General features: G+C 55.5%; 1 protein-coding gene across 1 annotated transcript; it reads left to right on the forward strand.

The window, feature by feature from the left end:
- The first annotated feature begins 250 nt into the window (after window positions 1-250).
- On the forward strand, window positions 251-5429 carry LOC118540309 (galactoside 2-alpha-L-fucosyltransferase SEC1-like). The gene is made up of 2 exons (XM_036099444.2): window positions 251-318; window positions 3568-5429. Exon 2 carries the CDS (start codon window positions 3573-3575, stop codon window positions 4590-4592), a length of 1020 nt encoding a protein of 339 aa, XP_035955337.2. The 5' UTR covers window positions 251-318; window positions 3568-3572; the 3' UTR covers window positions 4593-5429.
- Window positions 5430-14496: the final 9067 nt, after the last annotated feature.

Consider the following 14496-nt stretch of genomic DNA (forward strand, 5'->3'; position numbering starts at 1 on the left):
ACGTGTTCTTCCCTCCCGCAGGAGCTTGGCGGCGGCGTGGGCTCTCAGGAGTGAGCGCTGAGTGGCTGTTGTCAGGCCTCAGGCTAGTGGGGGTTCTGGGCGGGAGCTCAGAGCAGAGCCCGCAGAATCCAACACCACCACCGCTCCCCCCCACCCCCACCCCCGCCCCAGTCCCCTCGCCAACCACAGCCACGCTCTCCCCGCAGGGACCCCAGCCAGCCACGCCACCCAGGACTGTGTGGGACGTGAGGGATGTCGCCCCAGGGGGGCCCGGAACCGGGCAGCCCCGAGCATGCTGGCCCAGGAGGCTCAAGGCAGGTAGGATGGGACAGCGGCCCCACGGGCTTCCCGGGTCTGGGGTCCCCGCTGCACTGACACTCAGACCCCTGCCCCACCGACTCCCCACAGCAGGCAGGCAGGCGGTAGGCCGGCCAGGCTCAGCCCACCACGTGGTGGTGCGGTCCATCGGGAAGGGAAGGGGCTGACCTGCCAGGCGGCGGGACCCCCTCCCTTCTGGACCCTTCTGTCAGCTGTGGGTAAACTGAGCATTAAGGTGAGTCACTTGCCTTTTGGAAGGATCTGGGCGGCCACCGGGAACCCCAAAGAATCGGGCCGCTTTCTAAGACGGTGGGGAAGGAAGTGAGGAGGCAGAATCCCTGGGCCTCCCTCATCCCACGTTGGAGGGAGAGAGCAGGGACCCCGAGGGGGACAGGGACAGAGCTCAAAGCCAACGTCCCCGTGGCCAGTTTCCTGCGAGGCCTCAACACTTCAGTGATGAAATTTTCATGCCAATGTGGCTGTCAACCATTACGGACCCACTGGTTCTGACTAGAAAAATAACGCTTTCCACCCCCTCCCGCTGAGGAGAGCAAGGGTCTCGGGAGCCTAGGGCTTTGCATGTGCTTATTGAGGCGCTGCGTGGACCTGACCCTGACGGGGATTTGGGGGCCCCCCTGCTGGCGGGAGCCTGTCCTGGGGGTCGGGAGGGCGCAGCCAGGACAGTCTGTGATTCTGGTTCCGGGGGACCCCCCCCGCACCACCGTGGAGGGCCGAGCCTGGGCGGGAGTCGGGACAGGGACATCGCGTTTCAAATTAGGCTGTGGGGAGGAGTTGGCTGCAAGAGAAAGGGGTTGGAGGCGGAGACACCCCCAAATCTGAGGAGGCATACCGGTTCCGGGGACAGGCGGTGTAAGCGACAGGGTAAACTCGTCCACGACACCCCCTCCCCCTCCCTGCACCCTTGTCAGGTTTACAATCTAGAGGAGAGAGCGCTACAGAAAAGTAATAAGTACTTCTGTTCGAGAGAAGAGCCAGAAGGCGACAGGCGCTTCAGAGCAAAAGCAAGCAGGGAAGTGGGGGCAGGGGCGGGGGTCTGGAGGAGACATTTGGTCTGAGACCTGAAAGTGGTGAGGGCAAGCCACCCGGGCATCATCAAGGCAGGAGTGACCAGGGCAGAGGGAATGGCCAGAGAAAATTCGAGAAGGCTTAGGTCTTGCTTTATTTTCCTCCTGTCCCCGGGACAAGAAGTTTCTTAAGCTAATGTGACCTGGAGGGAAGCTTTCTTCCTCACTTGTTTTTCACAGCCTGAGCTGCTTGAGGCGATTAGCACCCCTGAAGGTGCCTTGGGGGGTGGTGTTGGGGGAAGGGCAGAAGCTGCCGGAGCTGAGAGGAAAGAATTCTCCAAGTTGGGAAGGAGACTTTTTTTTTTTTTTTTTGGAGGAGTTCCTCAACTATTGGGCACCTTCACCCTCACAGTGCCCCAGAGGGGAGGCAGGACCTCCCTGGGGCACAGCTCTGTGGTGGCTCAGCAGGGTGGGACCCACAGCTCTGGGCTTCCAGAGATCTTTCATCCCTACCTCGGTGGCCCAGAAATAACAGAGGCCCCACGAGGCAGGGCAAGTCGTACTCCGCGTATAACTGGACGGAGAGTGTGCATCTGAGTGCTCTCCCTCAGGAAGCCTCGAAAAATCCAGGACAGCAATCGAGAGCACAGATTGCTGAGCCACAGTGCCTGGGGTTCAAATCCACGCGCTCCCTCTTTCCTAGCTGTGTGACCTAAGGCAGATTTCTTAACCTCTCTGGGCCTTAGCGGGCTCATCTGTTAAATGAGCCTAACAATGCGCCTTCCTCACAGGAGAGCGTGAGGTCTAAATGAGCGAAGACAGGCCCACAGTCTCATTCCTGAACCTCTTTGGACCAGATGTGGTTCAGAATGTGTGCGTCGGCCCCGTGGCAGGGTGCGGGGTCTGGGCAGCATCCCATAATCGAACGGTATTGTTTCTGCAGCAGAACACACATGTGATGTGGGCATCACATTAAGTCAGGTCTCCAAGTAGCCGCAGGTCACGTCAGGCCACATTTTGTCCCCAGACGAGTTCAGTTCAGCTGGGGGTTGGCCACCACTCTTTAGGAAGGTGGCCGGCAAGGAATCGCGAACGGGGCGAGTAAGTGCTGGGGCCGGAGCCACGGCCCTGATGCGCTGTTTTTCTGAGACTTTCCTGACAAAAAGCCAGGAGAGGGAGCTCTTGAGACTCAAGGACAGAGGGTGGCAGAGGACGGGCTGCCGGATTCGCAGAGCCCGAGATGAAAACATGGGGTGTCTTATTCTGATGTATTGATAATTTCTAGCTGGTGAGAGCAGAGCATTAAGCCAAGTGCAGCCCCCCCCCCTTATTTTTTAAAAGTAAACTCTGTCCCCAACATGCGGCTCAAACTCACAACCCCGAGATCAAGAGCCGCCTGCTCTACTGACTGAGCCAGCTGAGTAAAGCGTAGGTCCTTGTGAGTACGGGCCGTGGGCAACCGCACAGGTCACACACCACGGGGGTGGCCCTGGGCGGTGGGTACCTTTGTCCCGAGCGGCTGCTTCCTCCCCAGTAGCCCAGGCTCCAGTACCTGCTCAGCTCACCTGCTCTGGCTTTGGGACCTGGCCGGCCCCGCAAGCTGGCCCCAGGCAGGACCAGAGCTGAGCCGGCAGTGTGGTAAGGATTGGGACAGAGCTGTCACCAGCCCAGGGAGAAGAGGGGCTCATTCTTTGGCAACTAAAGCAGCGGGCAGGGCATTTCTTGGACCCCCCAGTGGAGGGAGGGTAATGTCCTACCTAGCCCTCCTGTGGAAGAGCCAGTCGACCTCGCCGGGGACCCACATTGAACAAGGCACTTGAGGAGGGCCCAGGAGTGTTCAGATTTCCCAAAGGGTCAGATTACTAAAGGGAGGAGCCCTGGAATATTGGAGGAGGAGGAGAGCTGAGGCAAGGCCCACAGAACCCTGCCATTTAAGGGGGCTGGCAGAAGGAGAGATGGGGCGCCTGGACGGGGGGCGGGACAGAAGGCAGAGCGTGAGGAGTGGGGGTCCTGCCACCCAGCGCTTCCTTCTGCCCACGAGACTCCTGAGCTGCAGCCTCAGGGAAACCGCAGGTAGAGGGAGAGCAGAAAGTGGGTCAGGACGCACTGGACGCCCCTAGCCTTGCTTGGAGGAGTTGAGTGCGGGAACGAATGATTTGGGGGTGAACGAGACTCGGGTGCCCCTAGCTGTCACTCCTGACTGTGTCCTCTCTCCTCCCCCCAGCCATCATGGGGTTCCGGGCCACTTGCCCTTCCTTCTCCACCATCTACTTCCTCTTCATCCTCTTGGTGGTGTCCACCGTCTTCCACTCCCATCACCGCCTGGCCCTGGTGCCCACCCCCTGGGCCTACCCAGGCCGCGTGGTCCTGCTCCCCAGACACCTGCCGCCGGGGGGCATGTTCACCATCAACGCCAAAGGCCGCCTGGGGAACCAGATGGGGGAGTACGCCACCCTGTACGCCCTGGCCAAGATGAACGGGCGGCCGGCCTTCATCCCGGCCGAGATGCACAGCACGCTGGCCCCCATCTTCCGAATCAGCCTCCCGGTCCTGCACGGCGCCACGGCCAGCAGGATCCCGTGGCGGAACTACCACCTGAACGACTGGATGGAGGAGCGCTACCGCCACATCCCGGGGGAGTACGTGCGCCTCACCGGCTACCCCTGCTCCTGGACCTTCTACCACCACCTGCGAGACGAGATCCTGCGGGAGTTCACCTTGCACGACCACGTGCGGGAGGACGCCCAGAAGTTTCTGCGGGGTCTGCAGGCCAAGTGGGCCCGGCGGGCGACCTTCGTGGGGGTCCACGTGCGCCGGGGGGACTACGTGCGCGTCATGCCGCGGGTGTGGAAGGGCGTGGTCGCCGACCGGGGCTACCTAGAGCAGGCCCTGGACTGGTTCCGGGCCCGCTACCGCTCCCCAGTCTTCGTGATCACCAGCGACGACATGGCCTGGTGTCGGCAGAACATCCATGCCTCCCCGGGGGACGTGGTATTCGCCGGCAATGGCCTTCAGGGCTCCCCCGCCAGGGACTTCGCGCTGCTCACGCAGTGTAACCACACCGTTATCACCGTGGGCACGTTCGGGATCTGGGCCGCCTACCTGGCGGGCGGGGACACCGTCTACCTGGCCAATTTCACCCGGCCCGGCTCCCCCTTCCACTGGATCTTCAAGCCCCAGGCGGCCTTCCTGCCCGAGTGGGTGGGCATCGCCGCTGACCTTGGGCAGGCCAAAAAGACTGGCTCCTAGCCCGGTGTGTCGCATGTCCCTCCCTCGCCCTGGGGCCAACAGGCTTTGCCCCAGAGCTGCAGCACCTGTGTTTGCCTCCAGGCCGCGATGCTTCCCAGCTGGGCCACCTCGGACAAGTGACTTAACCTCTCTGGGCCTTAGCGTGCCACCTGCAAAGTGGACCTAATACAGAACTGACCTCCGCAGCTCCTGCAGCTAGTTTATTTAGTGTCTTGGGAACCGGAACCCGAACCCGAACAGGCACGTGGGTAGCGTATCCTGAACTTTCGGGCTGCTTTAAGATGGAAACATATATTTTGCCCTCTCTTTGTCTGTAGCTTCAGGAGCGTGAGTCCAAGTGCTTTGCCCTTGCCCCCTGGGAGGGTTCGGTGAAGCCGTTCTGCCCTCAAGTCAAGGAGAGCCAAATGTCAGGCTTTGGGTTTCATGGGCCTCATCATGAAAGGGAGGGAACCCGGGATTTGAGAGGATGACTCTTGGGGAGGTACCCTCAGTGGGGAGGCGAGGTGCCTGGAAGTGGGGGTGGGCACGGGGTGGGGCCAGGACTCAGGCAGGACTCCACACCACTCGGCCGGCAGCAGCAAAATGCCCAGAGTCCAACGTCCTAGAAGTGGCGGGCGGACCTCAGGGGGCTCCAGGAAACACGGCCATGTCAGCAGCCGCCTGCGGACGGATGGCCTCACCCATTGGCACTGCCTATGCCCCCCAGGACCCAGAGCCACTCTGAGAAACCCCCGTGTGGACAAGAGTTGGAATAGGGGATCACAATATGGGTTTTCCTGTGTTCAGTGCATTTGGAACTATGGAGATACCAGTATTTTTATTGGTGTAATACTCCTTTTTGGATATTAAAAAAACCTTTTTTTGTTTTTAAAGATTTTATTTATTTGTCAGAGTGAGAGAGCACAAGCAGGGGGAGCGGCAGGCGGAGGGCGAGGGAGAAGCAGGCTCCCCGCTGAGCAAGGAGCCTGACTCAGGGCTCGATCCCAGGACCCCGGGATCATGACCTGAGCCAAAGGCAGATGCTTAACCAACTGAGCTACCCAGGCGTTCCCCTGCCCCCCCAAAAAGTCTTAACATACAGTCATTTATGTTCATTGAAAATTGTCACTGAGCATAAGCAAGCACACTGGTTTAGAGAACATTTCCATCCCATCCCTTTCCTGTTTTACGCTCTAAGTGTCTTACTTATCTGAATGCCCATTTCCGGGCATGCTTCTGAGGTTGAGCACCTTTGTTTCCACTTATCAATAATATTGTATCTCCCCAGAGCCATTTTGAGCCCAACTTACTTCCTGAAGTCCCAATAGAATCAGCAAGGTCTGGGCCTGAGGGTAGGGGGGATGCTGGAGAAAACACCAGAAGGGTCTGGAAGGAAGGGGAGGGGAAGCAGGAGGGAGGTTCTGTGTGAGCTATCCCCAAATTACTCCAAAATTTAGTACAGTCATATATTAGCTCGTATAGTTTGTGTGGGTGAGGGATTTGGGCAGGGTTTAGCTGGATGGTTCTGCTTGCCTTGTCCGGTGAGGTTGCTGTCAGATGGTGTGCTGGTCCCTCTGAAGGCTCTCCTGGGGCTGGGGTAGGGTGGGGGTTGGGGGGTTAGTTCCCGGGCCCCCTTCGGGAAGAAATTTGTCTCCCCCAACTTCCTCCTCCTGTTAGGACACCAGTCATCAAAGATTGGCCCCCACTTAACGCCCTCATTTTAATATAATTGCATCCCTAAAGATCCTGTCTCCAAATAAGATCACATTCTGGGGTGCTGGGGGTTAGGACCTCCACATAGGCATTTTTGTGGGGACACAAACGACTCCCAGCCCTCTGCCCTAGAATCAGGCTGGCTTAACTTCCCTTCTGTTTTTCCTCCCTCCTCTCAATGCCAAGTCCCTCCTCCACAGGATAAGTCAACATCTTTTCCTAATTGTCCCTGTTTGAGGCACCTGAGCCGTGACCTCTGACCCTCTACCAACTGCAACAATATCAAAGTACAGAAGGGAATGGCCACTGGATCTCACATTTCAATAAAATACTCCCGTGCCCCCCCTCCCCACGGCCGCTCCAAATCTCCCCTCCCACCTTCTCCGCCTTGCTCTGGCCGATGGCATCCGCCGTGGACCGAGTGTTCGTGTCCCTCCAAAATTCATGTGTTGGGCCTTCAACTCCCCAGTGTGCTGGCATCTGGAGGTGGGACCTTCGGGAAGTGACTAGGTCGTGGGCGGGGCGTGGGCCAAGGAAGATTGAGAAGACCCACCCTCCCAGCCACTCTCCTGGGGAGGTCCCCACCAGGAAGGGGCCCTGCAGGTGCACAGAGCGGGCGCCGCTCTCTTCCTGGAGCTGGGTGGAGTAGCTCACTAAAACCATATTGCGTTCTGTTTAATCTCAAGGCAAAGGGGACCCAGCTCTGCTCCTGGTGTTTGAAGGGCCTTGTTTGGAAGAGGAAGTGATCACGAAGGCTGAAGCAGAAATTGGCCAGCTGTCAACCGTAAATCTCACCAAATCAGTCACAAATATTTACTGAGCTCTGCCCTGAACTCCCCGCGGGGGACAGAAGGAAGCCTGGGACGGGAGCCACGTAGCCATGTATTCCAGACAATGGTGGAGCCCCCCGTACGAGTCTGTCACAGGCCGAGTTGTGTCCCCCAGAAAGATAGGTGGAAAGCCTAACGCCCAGGACCTCAGCATGTGCCCTTATTTGGACATAGCGTCTTTGCAGGTCAATTAGTTAAGATGAGGTCCTGGTGGGGTAGGGTGGGCCCCGCCTCCCACGTGGCCGGTGACACAGACCCTCGAGGGGCCGGCGCCCTGGGATGACAGGGGCAGAGACGACGGGCTTCCAGCCTCCAAACTGGGAAGGAATAATTTTCTATGGTTTTAAGGCTCGCAGTTGTGTCCTTGTTACAGAAGCCATGAAGAACTGATAAGAGTTTCACGCCTACCTATTAAATGGCTTGGACAAGCATTGAGCCCCTGCCAAGCTTCTCACTCAGCACACCAGCAGATTAGAAAACAGGCTGCTGTGTTCCTGGTTGGTTAGGGCACCCAGGGCCAGCAAGGGGAAGGCACTGGGTGTGAGTCAAGCAGGGTGTGACTGGTTGGATCTGGGAGGCCATGGAGGCTATCATAGGGGTGTGCCACACGGGTGATCCAGCAGCCCCCATCCCCGCTCATGGTTTGTAAGTCCCCCGAAACCCTCAGAGGCCAGAGAGCTCTTTCCAGAAGAAACGCAGGCTCGTCAACCGGATGGATGCCTCTACCCAAATTGAGCCAACCCAGCCGGGGGTCTGGGCGCCTTGGGTCACAACCAGGCATTGAGCCCAACCAGAAATAGACTCCTGGGTGGTACCATCCCTTCTGGCGGCCTTGGACTTGAACACAAGGAGCCAGGGAGACGGGGTTTGCTGCATAAAGTTCATTTCTCAGCTCAGCTGATGCCTCCGCTCCCTAAGCCCAACGCGGAACACGCTTCGTTCGCACAGTGGCTCAGAGAGGACCCATAGCTCTGTGGCTAAGTGCACACGCTGGGCACAGACTGAGGCTGCCAGGCTCCCACCCTCACTCGCTGTGTGACCCTGGGCAAGTGACTTCCCCTCTCTGAGGATGAAAACAGGACCTGGACCCGGCTAAAGAACCACATACTGGGGGCGCGTGGGTGGCTCAGTCGTTAGGCGTCTGCCTTCGGCTCAGGTCATGATCCCAGGGTACTGGGATCGAGCCCCGCATCGGGCTCCCTGCTTGCGGGAAGCCTGCTTCTCCCTCTCCCACTCCCCCTGCTTGTGTTCCCTCTCTCGCTGTGTCTCTCTCTGTCAAATAAATAAATAAAATCTTAAAAAAAAAAAAAAAAAGAACCACATACTATGCGAGATGTCCAGATTAGGCAGAGCCATAGGGATAGAAGAAAGCAGACCGGTGGGTGCCTGGCTAGTGAGTGCTTATGGGTTCAGGCTTGCTTTTTTGGGGGGGTGGGGAGTGACAATGTTCTTCAGTGATTGTAGAGATGAATGCACACTTCTGCAGCCACGGGTTTCTAAGCCACTGATCTGCAGGCCACTACAAACCATCCAGTTATATACTTCAAGTGATTTGTGTGCTTTACATTTTCTAGTATGTGAATTCTGTCTCAGCCAAACTATTATAAAAAATGAACCACACCCAGCACATGGACACATGTCGCAAGTGTTCGCTATTATTGCACACAAAGCAAGGGGTGCTGGTAAACGTGGACGCTGGGGTGGGGACCCGTGGATTTCCACTTGTGCTTGAGGGTGTGCTGTTGCAGGTTGAAAGAAAAAAAAAAAAAAAGGCAGCTCTGAGACCATCAGGGAAATCATAATTTAGGTATTATATGATATTCAGAGATGATTTAATTTTAGGGCTAGTAACAGCATGGTGTTTGCTATACATTTTTAAATGTCTTTTTTTTTAAGGATTTTATTTATTTATTTGACAGAGGGAAAGAGCACAAGCAGGGGCAATGGCAGGCAGAGGGAGAGGGAGAAGCAGACTCCCCATTGAGCAGGGAGCCCAATGCGGGGCTCGATCCCAGGACCCCGAGATCATGACTTGAGCCGAAGGCAGACGCTTAACTGACTGAGCCACCCAGGCGTCCCCATTTTTAAATATTCTTATCGGTAAGAGGAACACACTGAAATGTGTACAGATTGAGCGAAAAGGCAAAGGACAGAACAAGCCGGACTGGCAACAAGTTGAAAATTGAGCCATGGGTGTATGGGGCTTTGTTGTACCAGTTTGTCTACTTCCGTGCGAGCTGTTGAATTCAAATTCCATAGTACATTTTAAAGAAATTCACCAACGCCCCTTTTTGTGCCCAGGGACAAGCTTAGGGGTGGCCTGGCCCTGGTTTCCACCCCAGAGGGCTCCCAGTTCAATGGCAGAGGCTACAAGTAACCTTCAGGGTGGGGGGGGGGAGAGCTGCCCAGAGCCTCACAGGGAGGCTGGAAGCAGGTTTGAAATAGTCCTTTAGTTTACACCGAGTGTCTCCTGACTGACGCAGAGCCTGTGGATGGAGGGAGATGGGGGATCTCCAGCGTCTCGCCCTCTGCTCTGCAATGTTTGGTCCCCACGAGCATCCCACCCATGCTCCCACATGTAGCCCTGGGCCCCTCTAACCCCGTGGTTAATAAGCAAAAACACTTCCTGGACTCAGATACTCATAAACACTTTTTTTTTTTTTTTTTTACCTACATACGGGTCTGGCAAAATGTTCCAGAGTCATGGGGGTGCAGGACAATTCTTTATTAGGTAACAAATCTTCATTCTGGCATCCCCAACCCTGGTCATGGAATGAGGTAGTAAGTACTGTGTGTGATACATACAGCAGCCCCCCCAAGAACCACGCTATCATGCACACATAGAGGCTGGTGGGCAGTGACCAGCTTCACCTACATCTCATGGACATCATCCCAGGAGGTGGAGTTCTGAAAACCCTTCCCTCCCTCCTTTCCTTCCTTCCCTCCTTCTCTCCTTCTTCCCACAAATATGTATAGAGCACCTGCCATCTGCCAGAAAACATTCTAGACAGTGGAGACCCAGTAATGAGCAAAGCGGACATGCTTCCTGCTCTCAGGGACCTGTCACCTTAATGGGAGGTGTTTCAGCGAGTTAATGCTGTGTAACAAGCCACCCCAAAAATGTAATGGTTCTAAGCGCAGAATTGATGACTTCTCACAATTACGTGGATTGACTGGGTGGTTCTTGACTCTGTGTGGTGTGGGAGGTCCCTCATGCAGCTACACTCAACACGGAGCTTGTTTGGGACTGTCAGTCATCCTCCGTGTGGCCTCTCTCCTCCTGCAGGACAGGCTTCACTTCCTCTGAGCATGTTGGCTGGACTCCACGAGGACATGGACCAGTGTTCATGGAGATATAACAAGAGTTTGAATGTTTGAGCAGGACCTTGTATCGGGTTTCGCTTTATTACACTTGGCAGATACCACAATTTTTTTTTTTTTATACAAATTGAAGGATTGCAGCAACCCTGAATCAAGCAAGTCTATAGGCACCATTTTCCAACAGCATTTGCTCACTAGCTGTCTCTGTGTCACGTTTTGGTAATTCTTGCGATATTTCAAACTTTTTCATTATTATTATATTTCTGTTGGTGATCTGTGATCAGTGATTACAACTCACTAAAAGCTCAGACAATGGTTAGCATTTTTTTTTTTTAAGATTTTATTTATTTGACAGAGAAAGACACAGCGAGAGAGGGAACACAAGCAGGGGGAGTGGGAGAGGGAGAAGCAGGCTTCCCGCAGAGCAGGGAGCCCAATGTGGGGCTCGATCCCAGGACCCTGGGATCATGACCTCAGCTGAAGGCAGACGCTTAACGGCTGAGCCACCCAGGCGCCCCAATGGTTAGCATTTTTTAGCAGTAAAGCATTTTTAAATTAAGGTCAGTAACTTTCTGTATATATAAATATTTTATTTATTTATTTTTTTTTGAGAGAGTGAGCATGAGCAGGGGAGAGGGAGAAGCAGACTCCCCGCTGAGCAGGGAGCCCAATGTGGGGCTCGATCCCAGAACTCCAGGATCATGACCTGAGCCGAAGGCAGCCACTTAACCAACTGAGCCACCCAGATGCCCCTAGGTGAGTAACTGTTTTTTTCAGACACTTAATAGTCTACAGTAGAGTGTAAACATACCCCCCCCCTTTTTAAAGTAATCTCTCCGCCTGACTTTGGGCTTGAACTCATGACACGAGATCAAGAATCAAACCCTTCAGCGAGCCAGCCAGGCGCCCCTAAACATAACTTTTATATGCACTGAGAAACCAAAAAATTCATTTGACTCACTTTATTGAGATACTTGCTTTGTTTTTATTTTTATTTTTTTAAAGATTTTATTTATTTATTTGAGAGAGAGAGAGAGAGCGAGAGAGAGCATGAGAGGGGAGAGGGTCAGAGGGGAAGCAGACTCCCTGCTGAGCCAGGAGCCCGATGCGGGACTCGATCCCGTGACTCCAGGATCATGACCTGAACTGAAGGCAGTCCCTTAACCAACTGAGCCACCCAGGCGCCCTATTTTTATTTTTTTAAGATTTATTTATTGGAGAGAGAGAATGCTTGTGCGTGTGAGCGGGGGAGGGGCCGATGGAGAGGAAGAGAATCTCAAGCAGACTCCCCTCTGAGAACAGACCCCAACATGGGGCTCGATCCCAGGACCCCGAGATGACGACCTGAGCCGAAACCAAGAATCAGACGCTCAAACAACTGCGCCACGTAGGCGCCCCACGATATTCCCTTTATGGTGAATGTCCAGAAGCCGACCCCCAGGATGTCCGAGGTGTGCCCACACTCCGATGAGAAGCACCAAAGATGAAGCCAGACCCCAAGCAGTGTGTGTTGGGGTCAGCACATACCGAGAGAGGGGGAGAGAGAGAGAGAGAGAGAGAGAGCCAATGGTTAAGTTTCCGGGCTGGTTTTTAAGCACAGGCATTACCTAGAATTAAAATGTATCACAAGTGAATACATTATATCAAACCAAAGGCAATGAAGGCTCAAAATTCCTCATGCCCTGACTACTTTATTACAGTCCAGTACTACTATCTCTTGAGGTTATCTACTGTATCTGTTTACTGGGTATTATATATCAGTGTTCTGTGCATCTCTTTGCAGTTTGGTGTGATGTCTGTGTTGGTTGCTTGAAATTGGCTGGGGGGTGGGGTCTTTATACCACGGAAATTGGCAAATGCCACTAAGCAGGGATCCCCCGCCCCCAATGGAGCTGGTTGTTAAGCTTTTACCAGCCGCTGGTCCTGCTGAAGGGGTAGATCAGCAGTCCTCAGTTGGGGAGTACTGTCCCAGGCGGGGGGCATTCTGGGCATCTGTGGGGCATTTTTAGTTGTCACAGTGGTTGTCCGATGTTACTGCAGCATTTAGTGACTGAGGACCGAGGCTGCTAAACATTACATAGGGCAGATGTGTCCCGCATCCCCGTGACTTTTGGATATCCGTTCAGACATCCATACAGGTAAAAAAAAAAAAAAAAAAAAAAAAAAAAAAAAAAAAAATCCGTTTATACATTTCTGAGCCCAGGATCTGCTTTGTGCATATTAGAAGGCTCCCTTTGCTTCTTTTTTTCTTTTTTCCCCAATGTTGGGGAAACCGGCTCATAGGGTCCTGTAGACTGTCCCACATTCTGGACTTGGCTCCTGGCACCCTCGTGGTGTCCATTCACCGGCAACTCTATCCTCCTGTTTTGTGAAAGCTGGTGATCACACTGTGAGGCTTGATCAGATTCAGATTCTTTTTTTTGCAGCGAAGCGAAGTGTGAGATTTAGAGACGGTGCAGCGAGCCTCCTGTCGCCTCCCTGAGGGGCCGGGAGGGGCTGCTCGTCCCTCTTTCAGCGTTAGGAATGTTGGGGGCTCTGGAGGTGCCCGCCTCATCCCTCCCCCGCAAAATTCCTCGTCGATCCTGCATTTGAGTTTCGGCAGCGGTAGACCCGCATAGCCTGGCCGGCTGACGTACTATTAGGGGATTCTCGTTTTTTGAAAGAAGGGAAAGGGAGAAGAGCTGGTATTCGCCAGGTGTTTTCCAAGATTCCGGCCTGCCTGGTTTCGAATTCTAGCTTGTCTGACTGCCTAGCTGTGTGCCCTTGAGCAAGTTACTTCACCTGTCTGTGCCTCGGTATCCCCCTCTGGACCGTAGCGCTGCTGAGAGGGTCGACCTCACCGAATTGTGAGGATGGAATGAGATTGATAGACCACGTAAATGCTACTGGTGTTGCCAAGATAAATAAAAGCAGGACCCTGAGAGGACTGAATCGGGAAGAGCCTGGCCCCGCGGGACTCGGTCCTCCTCCTCCTCCCCCTCCATCTTCCTGGCCAGCTTCCCAGCAGTCACGTGGGGAGGGAGAAGGCCGGGCGCCGGGCACACCTGGCTCCCCAGGCCCAGCCACCCCGCCCCTCTACGGCTCTGGAAGGCCAGGTAGATCCTGGGCGGGGTTTTCCGGACAGAGTGCTGGAAGTTCAGATTTCTGAGTAAGGAGTCGACCTCAGGGGAGGGAGCACGCTGATCTGCTCGCTGAGCAACCACGTCGGCGGCTCCCCGGATTCCTGCAGCCAGAACCAGGTGAGAGACGGCGCGGGGGGGCTCTCCCCTACCCGCAGCACGCGGGCGAGAGCGCGCACACACATTCGCACGCGCGCGCACGGGGCAGGAGCGGGGACACACTTGAACTCAGGGATCCCCTCTGGGATGCCCTCACCCCCGAGTCTCCGGAGGCAGAGGGTCCATCGCTCACAGCCCAGGCGTCCCCGTCCTCTGCCTCCAGCCCCCCAGACGCCGCCCCACTCGGCTCCCCTCACCTTCCCTCCTAACTGATCTGATAGCTGAACCCCCACCCTCCTCCATCACCCCCACTCTCCCCTCCCCCGCCCCAGGCTTCCAACTCCCTCCCTCCCTTCACCCGTTTCCTGGAACCTACCTGAGAATCACTGTGCCGACCCCAGAGGCCGGGGACGAGCCTATAGTACTAAAGTTTCCTGGTCGCTTCTCGGGCTCTGCTCCCCCACCCCCGGGGACGGACGCAGGACCCAACCACAGGACCCCGGGGTCCTCAGAGCCCCCGAGCCGCCGCCCCCACCCCCTGGCCCATCATGGCCCCAGGGATCCCTGGCTCCCAGTCACCCCTTCCGTTCCCGTCCTGGGAATCAAGTTGGGGACATCAAAGTGGTGGCCTCACATCTGTGTCCCAAGCCCTTCCCCAGAGCCGCGCTTACACTGTGAATTCCGGGCGATGGGAAGGATAGGACAAACCTGCAATGCCCAGAGCTGTAGGGAGGGGACTGCACTGGGTGATCTGGGATTACCTGGGCGAGAGGCTGGGAAGTGCTAGGGAGGAGTTTTCCGAGCGGAAGGGACGGACATGCAAATCAAGAGTGTGACCACTGG

The sequence above is a fragment of the Halichoerus grypus genome, chromosome 15 (genome assembly GCF_964656455.1).
Source record: "Halichoerus grypus chromosome 15, mHalGry1.hap1.1, whole genome shotgun sequence".
In the NCBI taxonomy this organism is placed as follows: Eukaryota; Metazoa; Chordata; class Mammalia; order Carnivora; family Phocidae; genus Halichoerus; species Halichoerus grypus.